This window comes from Ranitomeya imitator, chromosome 5 (genome assembly GCF_032444005.1).
Source record: "Ranitomeya imitator isolate aRanImi1 chromosome 5, aRanImi1.pri, whole genome shotgun sequence".
NCBI classification, from domain to species: Eukaryota; Metazoa; Chordata; class Amphibia; order Anura; family Dendrobatidae; genus Ranitomeya; species Ranitomeya imitator.
The window spans coordinates 665,188,522-665,204,572 of record NC_091286.1 but is presented as its reverse complement, the minus strand read 5'-3'; the positions used below and the strand labels follow the sequence as shown (position 1 = coordinate 665,204,572).

The 16,051-nt window shown below is 41.8% G+C and overlaps 1 protein-coding gene across 2 annotated transcripts in view; it reads right to left on the bottom strand.

Annotated features, from left to right (window-relative positions):
- The window catches only part of LOC138638723 (cytochrome P450 2K6-like), a 294,437-nt gene that overhangs the window by 210,271 nt on the left and 68,115 nt on the right, over positions 1 to 16,051 (bottom strand). For both annotated transcript variants that reach the window (XM_069728251.1, XM_069728252.1), the window contains exon 3: positions 8,791 to 8,953. In XM_069728251.1, the coding sequence (XP_069584352.1) occupies positions 8,791 to 8,953 (163 nt within the window). The remainder of the gene's footprint in view (positions 1 to 8,790; positions 8,954 to 16,051) is intronic.

Sequence of the window (16,051 nt, the reverse complement as noted above, 5' to 3'; positions counted from 1 at the left end):
AGTTTGATTATTCGTGCACATGCATATACTCCAGATGGCAAATATAAGTTATTTATTACCTTATCTTTAAGGTGATATTGGAGTCCGGGGTGAAGTCACTAAGATCTTCTTCTTATCCTCCTTCGATACATGTAGTGGTTGGTGTGTAAAAATACACACTGCAGCAGCTTTAGACAACAGTAAATCTTCAGGAACATTGTCCCGGTCGGTAACAAACGCTCCCTTAGCCTCCTTCCCGATGTAGCACGGACTCACCGAGCTCTGTGAACAAGGAGTGCAATGCCGCATCTGGCTAGCAGGACCTTGAGTGACGCAGGGTGTCACGTGATGTGCAGGAGTACGAGGCGCTGTCAGGACCAAATACAATCCAATGCATATCGGAGATCGCCCCGGCTACCAGGTTTAACAAATTCCAAGCATTTATTGGAATCAAATTATTTATGAGAAAACTGGCCTTTTATGAACACTACACAACCCGGGATGGCCATTTTTTACTACTTACCAAAAGTACATACCGTATATACTCGAGTATAAGCCGAGATTTTCAGCCCATTTTTTTGGGCTGAAAGTCCCCCTCTCGGCTTATACTCGAGTCATATACCCGGGTGTCAGCAGGGGAGGGGGAGCGGGGCCTGTGTAATCATACTTACATGCTCCCAGCGCGGTCCCTGCAGTCCCTGGCTTCTCCGGCGCTGCAGATTCTTCCTGCACTGAGCGGTCACATGGCACCGCTCATTACAGAAATGAATAGACAGCTCCACCCCCATAGGGGAGGAGCCGCATATTCATTGCTGTAAATGATCGGTGCCATGTGACCGCTCAATTACAGGAAGAAGCTGCAGCGCCGGAGAAGCCAGGGACTGCAGGGACCGCGCCGCAGCAGGTAAGGGGAGCGCAGCGCTATAATTACTTGCTCCTCGCTCCGGCTCCGTCTGCAGCGTCCTCTAGCAATGACGCTCAGGTTAGAGGGCGCTGTGACGTAGTCAGTGCGCGCCCTCTGCTGAGCGTCAGTGCTGGAGACGGAGCCGCAGAGGAGCAGGTAATTATTGAAAGCGCCGGCGTCCTGAGAAGAGAGGTGAGTATGTGATTTTTTTTTTTTTTTTATGGCAGCACCAGCAGCATTCTAAGGAGCACCTATGGGGCCATAAAGGTGCAGAGCATATATGGGGCACAGCATTCTAAGGAGCACCTATGGGGCCATAAAGGTGCAGAGCATATATGGGGCACAGCATTATAAGGAGCACCTATGGGGCCATAAAGGTGCAGAGCATATATGGGGCACAGCATTATAAGGAGCACCTATGGGGCCATAAAGGTGCAGAGCATATATGGGGCACAGCATTATAAGGAGCACCTATGGGGCCATAAAGGTGCAGAGCATATATGGGGCACAGCATTATAAGGAGCACCTATGGGGCCATAAAGGTGCAGAGCATATATGGGGCACAGCATTATAAGGAGCACCTATGGGGCCATAAAGGTGCAGAGCATATAAGGGGCACAGCATTATAAGGAGCACCTATGGGGCCATAAAGGTGCAGAGCATATAAGGGGCACAGCATTCTAAGGAGCATCTATGGGGCCATAAAGGTGCAGAGCATATATGGGGCACAGCATTCTAAGGAGCACCTATGGGGCCATAAAGGTGCAGAGCATATATGGCACAGCATTCTAAGGAGCACCTATGGGGCCATAAAGGTGCAGAGCATATATGGGGCACAGCATTATAAGGAGCACCTATGGGGCCATAAAAGTGCAGAGCATATATGGGGCACAGCATTATAAGGAGCACCTATGGGGCCATAAAGGTGCAGAGCATATATGGGGCACAGCATTATAAGGAGCACCTATGGGGCCATAAAGGTGCAGAGCATAAATGGGGCACAGCATTATAAGGAGCACCTATGGGGCCATAAAGGTGCAGAGCATATAAGGGGCACAGCATTATAAGGAGCACCTATGGGGCCATAAAGGTGCAGAGCATAAATGGGGCACAGCATTATAAGGAGCACCTATGGGGCCATAAAGGTGCAGAGCATAAATGGGGCACAGCATTATAAGGAGCACCTATGGGGCCATAAAGGTGCAGAGCATATAAGGGGCACAGCATTATAAGGAGCATCTATGGGGCCATAATCAATGGTGCAGAGCATATATGGGGCACAGCATTATAAGGAGTACCTATGGGGCCATAAAGGTGCAGAGCATATATGGGGCACAGCATTCTAAGGAGCATCTATGGGGCCATAAAGGTGCAGAGCATATATGGGGCACAGCATTATAAGGAGCACCTATGGGGCCATAAAGGTGCAGAGCATATATGGCACAGCATTATAAGGAGCATCTATGGGGCCATAATGGTGCAGAGCATAAATGGGGCACAGCATTATAAGGAGCACCTATGGGGCCATAAAGGTGCAGAGCATATATGGGGCACAGCATTATAAGGAGCACCTATGGGGCCATAATCAAAGGTGCAGAGCATATATGGCACAGCATTATAAGGAGCACCTATGGGGCCATAAAGGTGCAGAGCATATAAGGGGCACAGCATTATAAGGAGCACCTATGGGGCCATAAAGGTGCAGAGCATATATGGGGCTCAGCATTATAAGGAGCACCTATGGGGCCATAAAGGTGCAGAGCATATATGGGGCACAGCATTATAAGGAGCACCTATGGGGCCATAAAGGTGCAGAGCATATATGGGGCACAGCATTATAAGGAGCATCTATGGGGCCATAAAGGTGCAGAGCATATATGGGGCACAGCATTATATGGAGCACCTATGGGGCCATAAAGGTGCAGAGCATATATGGGGCACAGCATTATAAGGAGCATCTATGGGGCCATAAAGGTGCAGAGCATATATGGGGCACAGCATTATATGGAGCACCTATGGGGCCATAAAGGTGCAGAGCATATATGGGGCACAGCATTATAAGGAGCACCTATGGGGCCATAAAGGTGCAGAGCATATAAGGGGCACAGCATTATAAGGAGCATCTATGGGGCCATAAAGGTGCAGAGCATATATGGGGCACAGCATTATATGGAGCACCTATGGGGCCATAAAGGTGCAGAGCATATATGGGGCACAGCATTATAAGGAGCACCTATGGGGCCATAAAGGTGCAGAGCATATAAGGGGCACAGCATTATAAGGAGCACCTATGGGGCCATAAAGGTGCAGAGCATAAATGGGGCACAGCATTATAAGGAGCATCTATGGGGCCATAAAGGTGCAGAGCATATATGGGGCACAGCATTATAAGGAGCATCTATGGGGCCATAATCAAAGGTGCAGAGCATATATGGGGCACAGCATTATAAGGAGCATCTATGGGGCCATAATGAACGGTGCAGAGCATTCTATATAGCACAGTTGTATATGGAGCATCTATGGGGCAATAATGAACGGTATGGAGCATCTATTTTTATTTTTGAAATTCACCGGTAAATGCTGCATTTTCTACCCTAGGCTTATACTCAAGTCAATAAGTTTTCCCAGTTTTTTGTGGCAAAATTAGGGGGGTCGGCTTATACTCGAGTATATACGGTAACAATATAGAAAATCCTCCTGGTCGCCCAATAATTTCGGGTATACAATTTTTGACAGCCAATATGTCTAAATATGTGGACACTTATTTACAAAGGTCGGTACCTCTGTTACCATCAAGTTTAAAAGATAGTGCACATATTCTGGGGATCTTGAGTAAAATCCAGTGGCATGAACATTATATCCTGGGTACACACCAAATGTTACATCTCTTTACACTGTTATTCAGCATACAAAAGGGTGTGAAGCAGCTGAGTATTTTTTAAATAGAGCAGATGATATACCTATATACCTAGTGAACAAGGACAGTTTATTATAGACTGTATCCAATATATTTTAACCCATAACTATTTTCAGTTTGAGGAGAACTACTACTCTCAGCCATGGGGACCAGGTTCGCGCCCAGCTACTTCAACCTCTGTGTTGGAAATGGGAGGCGTCTGCCATTTTTGGAGGTGGCGGGCTGCGTGAGAACCTGGTCCTCTGGCATAGATTTATTGATGATATTATTTTTATATGGACAGGCGGCCCAGTATCTCTTGGGGAATTTTTTAGATGATATTAATAAAAATAGTTATTTTTAAATTTTACTGCAACAACTAGCTCTGAGACTATTAATTTCTTGGATTTTAAAATTTTTATACAGGAGGGTGCCATTCGCACTCGCACATATTTCAAACCAGCTGACTCGAATAATTATATATCTAAGAACAGTTGCTATCTCCCCAATTGGCTTTTAAATGTACAAAAGAGTCAGTACTCGGGTGCATATAGAAATTGCTCACGCTCTCAAGATTTCATAAGAGAGGCAGATCTCTTGACTACTAAATTCATGACTAACGGATATAATGACGCCTGTCTTTCAAAAGCCAGACAGGCCGCATCGAGCATGCTCCGTGAAGAACTTTTGAAAAGCACCATATATGTTAAAAAAGATGGTGACATTATTAATGACATCCCTATTATCATTCAATATAACTCCAATGTGTACATCTTCAAGAAAATTGTTAAGAGACATTGGAGTTTACGTAAAGAGGATAAAATAATTGGCGATAAAATTCCTGTGAATCCTAGATTTATTTTCAGAAAAACCCGGAATGTGGGGAATTTAATAGCCCCTTCAATACCTATTTACAATCAAAAAGAAAAACTTACATCCTTTATTGGGAGTAGGGTTGAGCGAAACAGATCGGCACTTTTCAAAAGTCGCCGACTTTTAGCAAAGTCGGGTTTCGTGAAACCCGACCCGATCCCACTCTGGGATCTGGTCGGCGGTCGGCGATCTCTACTGAAAAGTCAGGTTTCGTTTTATATATATATATACAGTATATATTTATATATATACTGTATATATATATATACATATTTATATTAACTTCAGCGCAATATAGCAGAAAAGCCGGTAATTCAATTACCGGCTTTTCATTTCTCCTGCCAAAACCCGACATGATATGAGACATTGTTTACATACAGTAAACCATCTCATATCCCCCTTTTTTTTGCATATTCCACACTACTAATGTTAGTAGTGTGTATGTGCAAAATTTCAGCGCTCTAGCTCTTAAATTTAAGGGTTAAATCACGGAAAAAATTGGCGTGGGCTCCCGTGCAATTTTCTCCGCCAGAGTGGTAAAGCCAGTGACTGAGGGCAGATATTAATAGCCTGGAGAGGGTCCATGGTTATTGGCCCCCCCCCTGGCTAAAAACACCTGCCCCCAGCCACCCCAGAAAAGGCACATCTAGAATTTGCCCCCGCCAATTTTTTCTGCGATTTAACCCTTAAATTTAAGAGCAAGAGCACCGAAATTTTGCACTTACACACTACTAACATTAGTAGTGTGGAATATGCAAAAAAAATGGGGATATGAGATGGTTTACTGTTTGTAAACCATGTCTCATAAAATGTCGGGTTTTGGCAGGAGAAATGAAAAGCTGATAATTGAATTACCGGCTTGTCTGCTATATAGCCCTGAAGGAAATATAAAAAAAAAAAAACCCATAGACTTTCATTGGGTTTTGAGTTTCGGCCGATCCCCTACCCCGACTTTTCAATAGGATCGGCCGATTTCACTCGACCCGACTTTTGAGAAAGTTGGGTTTCCTGAAACCCGACTCGACCCTAAAAAACTAAAAGTCGCTCAACCCTAATTGGGAGTAAAACTTCCATTTTTTTTCCCTTGCTGTTACTGGTGGCAGATGAGGTTTAACAATGATAAATGTAAGGTTATACACATGGGAAGAGGGAATCAATATCACCATTACACACTGAACGGGAAACCACTGGGTAAATCTGACAGGGAGAAGGACTTGGGGATCCTAGTTAATGATAAACTTACCTGGAGCAGCCAGTGCCAGGCAGCAGCTGCCAAGGCAAACAGGATCATGGGGTGCATTAAAAGAGGTCTGGATACACATGATGAGAGCATTATACTGCCTCTGTACAAATCCCTAGTTAGACCGCACATGGAGTACTGTGTCCAGTTTTGGGCACCGGTGCTCAGGAAGGATATAATGGAACTAGAGAGAGTACAAAGGAGGGCAACAAAATTAATAAAGGGGATGGGAGAACTACAATACCCAGATAGATTAGCGAAATTAGGATTATTTAGTCTAGAAAAAAGACGACTGAGGGGCGATCTAATAACCATGTATAAGTATATAAGGGGACAATACAAATATCTCGCTGAGGATCTGTTTATACCAAGGAAGGTGACGGGCACAAGGGGGCATTCTTTGCGTCTGGAGGAGAGAAGGTTTTTCCACCAACATAGAAGAGGATTCTTTACTGTTAGGGCAGTGAGAATCTGGAATTGCTTGCCTGAGGAGGTGGTGATGGCGAACTCAGTCGAGGGGTTCAAGAGAGGCCTGGATGTCTTCCTGGAGCAGAACAATATTGTATCATACAATTATTAGGTTCTGTAGAAGGACGTAGATCTGGGTATTTATTATAATGGAATATAGGCTGAACTGGATGGACAAATGTCTTTTTTCGGCCTTACTAACTATGTTACTATGTTACTATGTTACTGTAATATATGTAAAATATTAAAAACACCAAAACAGCAATTTAGCAAAAGCAGAACAAAGGACTTTAAAATTTGTGATGTCATCAATTGTAATACTACTGGGGCGATTTATGCTTTAAAATGCCCATGCATTAAGATTTATGTGGGGCGCACTAAGCCCCCGCTTAAAGTTAGGATCAACGAACATTTGAGAAACATCAGGAAGAAGTTCACTGGCCACCCATTATCTAAGCATTATGGAGAGTACCACAATGGGTTAATTAAATAATGGTACGACAATCACAGACCTTGAGATAATAAAAAAAGACTGGCGAAAAGGGGATTTTATTAGAAAAGTGTTGAGAGCAGAGAGCAGTTGGATTTTTAATTTGGACTCAATAAAGACATCGGGTTTGAATAGTGAAATTGAGCTGTTCACGTTTATTTAAAACATCCACCTCCAACTTTGTTCTATTGCAGCGAAGGTAACAGTTAGTATACAAAGCAGCTGTGTTTGTTTAAGGGCCATCCCTGATGAAGGAGCCTGCGATCTCCGAAACGCATTGGATTGTATTTGGACCTGACAGCGCCTCGTACTCCTGCACATCACGTGACACCCTGCGCCACTCAAGGTCCTGCTAGCCGGATGCGGCATTTCACTGCTTGATAACGGTGCTCGGTGAGTCCGTGCTACATCGGGAAGGAGGCTAAGGGAGCGTTTGTTACCGGCCGGGACAAGGTTCCTGAAGATTTACTGTTGTCTAAATCTGCTGCAGTGTGTGTTTTTACACACCAACCACTACATGTATCGAAGGAGGATAAGAAGAAGATCTTAGTGACTTCACCCCGGACTCCAATATCACCTTAAAGATAAGGTAATAAATAACTTATATTTGCCATCTGGAGTATATGCATGTGCACGAATAATCAAACTTTAAATAATTTTTAATGCACATAGTGGACCTTAATCCGCTGGCTGTATCTACAAATAATACTGTTTTTGAGGGGATTTCCATATGTTTTTATAAAGAGTTTTTTTCTCTCGTCAAAGGGTATATATAGGCGCAAACTTCTTTTCTTTACTAGATATTGAAATTAGGTCATGTAATATCAACAAATTGAACAATAACTTAAAGTAAACAGAAGATCAAGAAATGAGAAAGGAATAAAACCAGAGAACAAACACACGCCAATTGATCGGGCCACAAATCTTCATGCAGATTCTTGTACCAACGTGCCAGAAAAGAGCTTTGAGTGGGTGTGAGGTCTAGTTGAGTAGGTGTGAATTGATTTGGCTGTCAAGAGATTTGCCAGTCTATATGAAGAGTCAGATGACTGTATAACTCAGAAGGGGATTGCAACATAATGCTCGGACTGACCGTCAGCCCTCCTAACATGAGTGAGACAATATGCATTTCTATGAAGCTGTCACGCTTGGCCAGGAGAACCCGTCTGAGCATTCCATTGCAATTCCCATTAACATTACAGTATTCAACCATCTGACTCTTTCCTAAACCTCTCTGTTTCCCAATATTATTTCTAATTTCCCACACTTGCATCTCTATTAATGGGATACATTTAAGCCTCACTATAGTCTGCTGTGGAATTACCACTTACATGTATATTTGCTAAGGTCTTGACCACTTTATGAACTTTTTTTTAAGCATCCAGGAGAAAACTTATTTTGTTCATCTAATCTTGGGACAGGAGGAAAAGAGAGAGAGATAAGGGCCTCAATTCTTGAAGAACTTTTGCCAGAATTCTGACATAAAAAAGGTATTAAAATTTCCAACTGTTTTGCAATCACAAGCTTATCCAAGCTTGTGACTTTTGCCTCTTTCATGCTCATTTCGCCCAGATCTAACAAACTGTCTGGAGCTTAGGTGGTATGGAGACATGAAGGCGATGGTGACCTGCTTGTCAAATTCATGATGATGCCAAATAGTGTGCCTCCAGAAGATTATATAAAAATTTTCTTAATTGAGGATCAACATGTAAAATAGGAGTTGATGTTACCATTTCAGAACCAAGACAGGCAGTTGTAGTATATTGTTGTTATCGTAAGCTAGTCTTGGAGGATAGATCTGGTGTCCACATCAGCTTGACTTTAGGGACCCACAATTTTAGTTGATGATTTCCAGACCAGACAATCTTTTTACAAAGGAAATTAACTTGTAAAGCAAAATCAATCCATCCCCCAATCAGTGGTAATTTTATGAACTTTACCGTGTCCTTTGGCCAATTCATCAATCAATACCACTTTAGGTCTTCCTGAAAATTCATCTGCATGATTGACAAGGGCGTCTTTCACAGCCTCGTACCCACATATGACAATAACTTTCTCAACTCCTAATTGTAAGGTGTACACGGGTCCATACTTCTTAGATAGCTGAAAAATGAAATGAGCATTTTTTTGAGAATTTTTTGATATTTCACCTGGTTTATATGGTGAACGTAATCTAATAGTAGAGCAAAATTTATTACATATGCTTTCTGAGTTTATCTTAATGAACTATAACCTCTTGCCCTATGGGCTAATTTTACTTTTTTGTGCTTTTACTATTTTCTCCTCTTCTCCAAGAGACATAACTCGAATGTGAAGATCACTATGATTACATCAATCCCCAAAATATCGTTTTTTTACATACATTTCAGTGGTTTAAAAAATGGTTTGTTACATTAATTTCTGTTACCTTGACATTGCTGATGGCGCCCATTTTAATGGCAGCTAAACTAGTGATAATGAGTCATTGGTAGGAGATATGCCAAACTTATGTCCAAGAAATTATATTTTTAACCACCTGCTTATCTGAAAAAATGACTTTATATCAATATCTGTGTCCGGCCTAAGTCTATAAGTATCAGGATTTGTGGGTAAATAACCAATATTATTACTGCTATAAGGTGTGTCAATGGTAATATTGTAGGGGGGTACACAAACTGTTTCACAACCCGCTTGAAGTAGACTATAATGCTTTCTGATGTGTATATGTGTCATTCTGCTATGTGTTATGTATGTAAGTGTAGTACTCCAAATTGGAAACTAGATGTGGCACATTAGTGTTCATAGTTATTTAGGAGGAGCTTAGATGGGGTTAAGAGGAGAAGACTTCCTATTGTAAGGGAGTAGGGGCCCGGGTGCCCATGTAGGGCAGATAGCTCAGCAACTTTAAAGCAAAGTACCCAGCCATCCAGAGTCCGGATGGACAGAAGCTCAGCTGAAGCAGCTGTGTGACAGCCGTGTGGAGCAGAAGCGAGAGAAGAGGTCCTAAACAGTATGGGGACACAGGTTGCTCATCATGTGGCAGATCCTTGAATGAGCTGATGCCTTCAGATCTGCTGCAAAACAGATGAGGGGACACCCAAGCATAGTGAGTCTGGACAGGGAGGACACTGCGTTACTGCCAGAGCTTCCTAAATTTGCACAGTGGTACAGCATCCCCAAAATTCACAAAAACGCGGAAAAACCGCCAGGACGCCCAATAATTTCGGGCAAAGAATCACTGACCGAACCTTTATCACAGTTTTTAGATTGGTTACTAAAACCTCTGCTGTTAAAAATTCCTTCTTTCGTAAAGGATTCAGGAGATTTTCTCCTGACCCTTAAAGACTTCCAATGGCAACCTACATTTGCTCTGGCATCAATAGATATCGTAAACCTTTACACTAGAATCCCACAACAACAAGGCTTGGAGGCAGTCCCTCACATTCTAATGAATACAAATAAAGACGCCAATTTTATTTCTTTTGTGCTGGATAGCCTGGAGTTCATTTTATCACACAATGCTTTCAAGTTCATGGAGAGATGGTATCTTCAAAAAGTTGGTACCGCGATGGGTACTCCGGTGGCGTGCGTCTTCGCAAATCTGTTTTTAGCAGCTTTTGAGGAGAGGTACGTCACCGGACCCCAGAACCCATACCTTCGGCATATACGGCTTTTTTTAAGATTTGCCGACGATATTTTTATGGTGTGGGATGGCGAAGAAATTATATTTAACGAATTCGTTACTTTCCTGAACAATAATAACAAAGAAAACATGAAATTTACTTCAGTATTCAATAAAAAAGAACTGGAATTCCTAGACGTAAAAATAGAAATTGTAAATGAAAACTTAGTAACGAAAGTCCACAAAAAAAGCACAGCGACGAACAACATTTTACATTTTAAAAGTGACCACCCGAATCACACGAAGCGCAGTATTCCATACAGTCAAATGGTGAGAATACGTAAAATCAACAATAATGAGGAAAACTCAGGTAGAAGAATTAAAAACATGCCTTTCAAACAGAGGATATCCAACAGATGTTCTCCAACAAGCAGAAATTAGAGCAGCCAAATTATCCCAAGTTCAGCTGTTAGAAAAGGGCAAAAAAAGAAAAAACAATGGAAAAAGAAAAGATGCAAACAAAGATCAAAATAAAAATCGCAGATTCACATTTACATTTAAACATAGCCCTTTAGATAGGGATATACAAACTGCAATACAAAAAAATTGGCATGTGCTGCAGAAAGACGTGGACTTTAGAAATCTCCCGGATACATGTCCTCTATTCTCATATAAAAGATCAATTAATATAGTAACATAGTAACATAGTAACATAGTTAGTAAGGCCGAAAAAAGACATTTGTCCATCCAGTTCAGCCTATATTCCATCATAATAAATACCCAGATCTACGTCCTTCTACAGAACCTAATAATTGTATGATACAATATTGTTCTGCTCCAGGAAGACATCCAGGCCTCTCTTGAACCCCTCGACTGAGTTCGCCATCACCACCTCCTCAGGCAAGCAATTCCAGATTCTCACTGCCCTAACAGTAAAGAATCCTCTTCTATGTTGGTGGAAAAACCTTCTCTCCTCCAGACGCAAAGAATGCCCCCTTGTGCCCGTCACCTTCCTTGGTATAAACAGATCCTCAGCGAGATATTTGTATTGTCCCCTTATATACTTATACATGGTTATTAGATCGCCCCTCAGTCGTCTTTTTTCTAGACTAAATAATCCTAATTTCGCTAATCTATCTGGGTATTGTAGTTCTCCCATCCCCTTTATTAATTTTGTTGCCCTCCTTTGTACTCTCTCTAGTTCCATTATATCCTTCCTGAGCACCGGTGCCCAAAACTGGACACAGTACTCCATGTGCGGTCTAACTAGGGATTTGTACAGAGGCAGTATAATGCTCTCATCATGTGTATCCAGACCTCTTTTAATGCACCCCATGATCCTGTTTGCCTTGGCAGCTGCTGCCTGGCACTGGCTGCTCCAGGTAAGTTTATCATTAACTAGGATCCCCAAGTCCTTCTCCCTGTCAGATTTATCCAGTGGTTTCCCGTTCAGTGTGTAATGGTGATATTGATTCCCTCTTCCCATGTGTATAACCTTACATTTATCATTGTTAAACCTCATCTGCCACCTTTCAGCCCAAGTTTCCAACTTATCCAGATCCATCTGTAGCAGAATACTATCTTCTCTTGTATTAACTGCTTTACATAGTTTTGTATCATCTGCAAATATCGATATTTTACTGTGTAAACCTTCTACCAGATCATTAATGAATATGTTGAAGAGAACAGGTCCCAATACTGACCCCTGCGGTACCCCACTGGTCACAGCGACCCAGTTAGAGACTATACCATTTATAACCACCCTCTGCTTTCTATCACTAAGCCAGTTACTAACCCATTTACACACATTTTCCCCCAGACCAAGCATTCTCATTTTGTGTACCAACCTCTTGTGCGGCACGGTATCAAACGCTTTGGAAAAATCGAGATATACCACGTCCAATGACTCACCGTGGTCCAGTCTATAGCTTACCTCTTCATAAAAACTGATTAGATTGGTTTGACAGGAGCGATTTCTCATAAACCCATGCTGATATGGAGTTAAACAGTTATTCTCATTGAGATAATCCAGAATAACATCCCTCAGAAACCCTTCAAATATTTTACCAACAATAGAGGTTAGACTTACTGGCCTATAATTTCCAGGTTCACTTTTAGAGCCCTTTTTGAATATTGGCACCACATTTGCTATGCGCCAGTCCTGCGGAACAGACCCTGTCGCTATAGAGTCACTAAAAATAAGAAATAATGGTTTATCTATTACATTACTTAGTTCTCTTAGTACTCGTGGGTGTATGCCATCCGGACCCGGAGATTTATCTATTTTAATCTTATTTAGCCGGTTTCGCACCTCTTCTTGGGTTAGATTGGTGACCCTTAATATAGGGTTTTCATTGTTTCTTGGGATTTCACCTAGCATTTCATTTTCCACCGTGAATACCGTGGAGAAGAAGGTGTTTAATATGTTAGCTTTTTCCTCGTCATCTACAACCATTCTTTCCTCACTATTTTTTAAGGGGCCTACATTTTCAGTTTTTATTCTTTTACTATTGATATAGTTGAAGAACAGTTTGGGATTAGTTTTACTCTCCTTAGCAATGTGCTTCTCTGTTTCCTTTTTGGCAGCTTTAATTAGTTTTTTAGATAAAGTATTTTTCTCCCTATAGTTTTTTAGAGCTTCAATGGTGCCATCCTGCTTTAGTAGTGCAAATGCTTTCTTTTTACTGTTAATTGCCTGTCTTACTTCTTTGTTTAGCCACATTGGGTTTTTCCTATTTCTAGTCCTTTTATTCCCACAAGGTATAAACCGCTTACACTGCCTATTTAGGATGTTCTTAAACATTTCCCATTTATTATCTGTATTCTCATTTCTGAGGATATTGTCCCAGTCTACCAGATTAAGGGCATCTCTAAGCTGTTCAAACTTTGCCTTCCTAAAGTTCAATTTTTTTGTGACTCCCTGACAAGTCCCCCTAGTGAAAGACAGGTGAAACTGCACAATATTGTGGTCGCTATTTCCTAAATGCCCAACCACCTGCAGATTTGTTATTCTGTCAGGTCTATTAGATAGTATTAGGAGATCTTGTTGTAAAAAATAAAGTATCACTACCAACAAATAATTGGTTAGCAAAAACCATACCGCAGGGTAACCACAGATGCGGCAAATGTAGCATATGCCATCTGCATAAAATTGAGAACCCCTTACAAATAGGTATAATTGAGCACTTTGTGAAAGACTTTATAACCTGCAAGAGTAAATTTCTGGTTTACGTAATTTTCTGTCCGTGTCAACGGTTTTATATAGGTAAGACTATTAGACCTCTCACAGTCCGAATACGAGAGCATTATAACTCAATTCGGACAGGAAAGGGACGCGTGCGTTTTGTAGAACATATGGCAGAGACACATAATAGCGATCCAGATCAATTGCGGTTTGCAGGTTTGGAAATAGTTAAATGTTCACAAAACGGCGGTAATAATGACCGCCTACTACTGCAGCGTGAAGCGAAATGGATCCTACAAACAAACGCACAGGGCCCAGGGGGTCTTAACGACAAACTTGACATGGCGGTGTTCTTATAATATATTTGTAAATGTTCATTCCGCAATATACTTGTAAATGTTCATTCTGTAATAAGAGATCTTATTGTTTTTAACTTGCACAATTGTAATTAATAGAATCAGGTGAGTCTAAAACCTTAAAAAGGAAATGACATCGCCTGTTTTTAGCATGGACCCGTAGAAGCGCCGTTGCGCGAAACGGCCGTCGTCCGGTCTCTCCTCACTCCCGCTCCCTCACAGATCACTGCGAATGCCGGTTCATACTATGCATAGTATGTTTTGCTGAATAAAGAACACACTTGGAAGAAGCGCAAGGGTGAGTGCTGCATCATTTTTCTTCTCATTATATGGTCTTGTACAAAACTCTGACGATTGCATAGCACCACCCGCAGCTCACAGAAAGGGAGACCTCATCGGTCCTTCTGAAACAGATCGTTTAAGCAAATCTCCAATTGCGCTATAGTGAAGCTCTGTGCCGATCATCTTTCTGTTTCTTGGTATAACGAAATTATATAGTAGATGTTTCATTACTCATATTATTATTCTGTGCAAGGCTGAAACATGAAGAATTGTGTGGAGCATATTAATGCATTTATTTTCCAAAATATTGTGCAGGCTGCAGACCCTAAAAACAACATTAGGATAAATGCTTAAAGAGACCATGAGAAGGGCACAATAAAAAAAATTATAATAATAGAATATATAGAGATTGAGATTAGAAATTTGACCATTGCACAATGTACAAAGGTTTCCAAAAAATACTCCAAGGGGGCTGTATCATACACACTGAAAGAGACCATGATGGGAATCTCACAATACATTTTGCATTTATTACAAAGGAAGAGATAATGAGTACTAGTTTCACCACTGCACAATGTGGAAAGTTTTCAAAAAATTCCCCAAGGTGTCTGTATCAGACCAGCTTAAAAACACCGTGATGTGGACATCACAATTGGAGTTTTGGTTAAATATTTCAATATTTGGTTTGGCTCACGATTGCCAAATTTGCCATATTCGTCGATTTAATCGCCGACTATAACGGAAGATCCACAGCACAAAAGCCGGCGTTTCCCACTCTGTCACACAGCATGGGAAACACCGGCGTAGTGCTTCTGATCAGTGGTGAAATCATTCCCACCAGTCAGAGAGCTGCGGTTCCCATGCTGTCAAAAGACAGCGTGAGCGATCAGCTGTGATAGGAGGTAAAAAGTTTATCTGCAGCTTGGACAAACAATAGTTAAAGAACACTGAAGAATCAGGAAGGACGCTGTTATGGTCACCTAAATAGTCCTTCACCATCTTGGTCAACTTTTCCTTCCTCGTCATAGTTACACCCACAGATAGACCTTGCTGATGGGATGGTCTAATAAAAATGGCCCAGTTAGTTGACATTTACCCTTCCCCCACTGAGTTGCACCTGGTGTTTGTGGCTCTCCGCTGTAATCCTTGTGGGCAAAAAGAGCTGGTACCTCTGCCACCAGCATTGTCTGAGGATAATATTTTGAGCAAGTCTTCCACTATGGCCCTCTGACATGCATGCGTTGAAAATGGTACGTCTGCCTCCGACATTAGGCAAGCAAATTTCTTCTTGTACCATTGGTAAGGAAAGGTGCACAGCCAGTATTTAACAGTGGAAAAAATGTCTTTCACGCACTATCAGGCACTGTACAATCTTGCTCCTTAGCCACCTGCTCGGCATTCAAAGCTTCAACTTTCAGGATCTGCAGCCAACGTATTAATAGACAGCAGTAGGATGGTTATGCCCATAATAGTGTCATCATCAGCGCTCACCATCTTGATGCAGTACTCAAAGTTTTGAAGAACCTCACATAGATAAGTGATCCACACCCACTCAGCAGTTGTTATGTTTGGGGGCTGAGTTTTACTATGACGGGCATCGAGAAGCTGGAATTCAATGACTGCCCTCTGCTGCTCAATAAGTCTTGCCAACTTATGGAAGGTCAATTTTGTGGGCAAACTAAAGCGCTGCTGCAGCGAAAGCCTGAGAAGACTTTTGGAAATGTGCGCTGACACAGTGTATCTTGGGTAGTAGATCCGACAAATCAGGGTATGGTTTT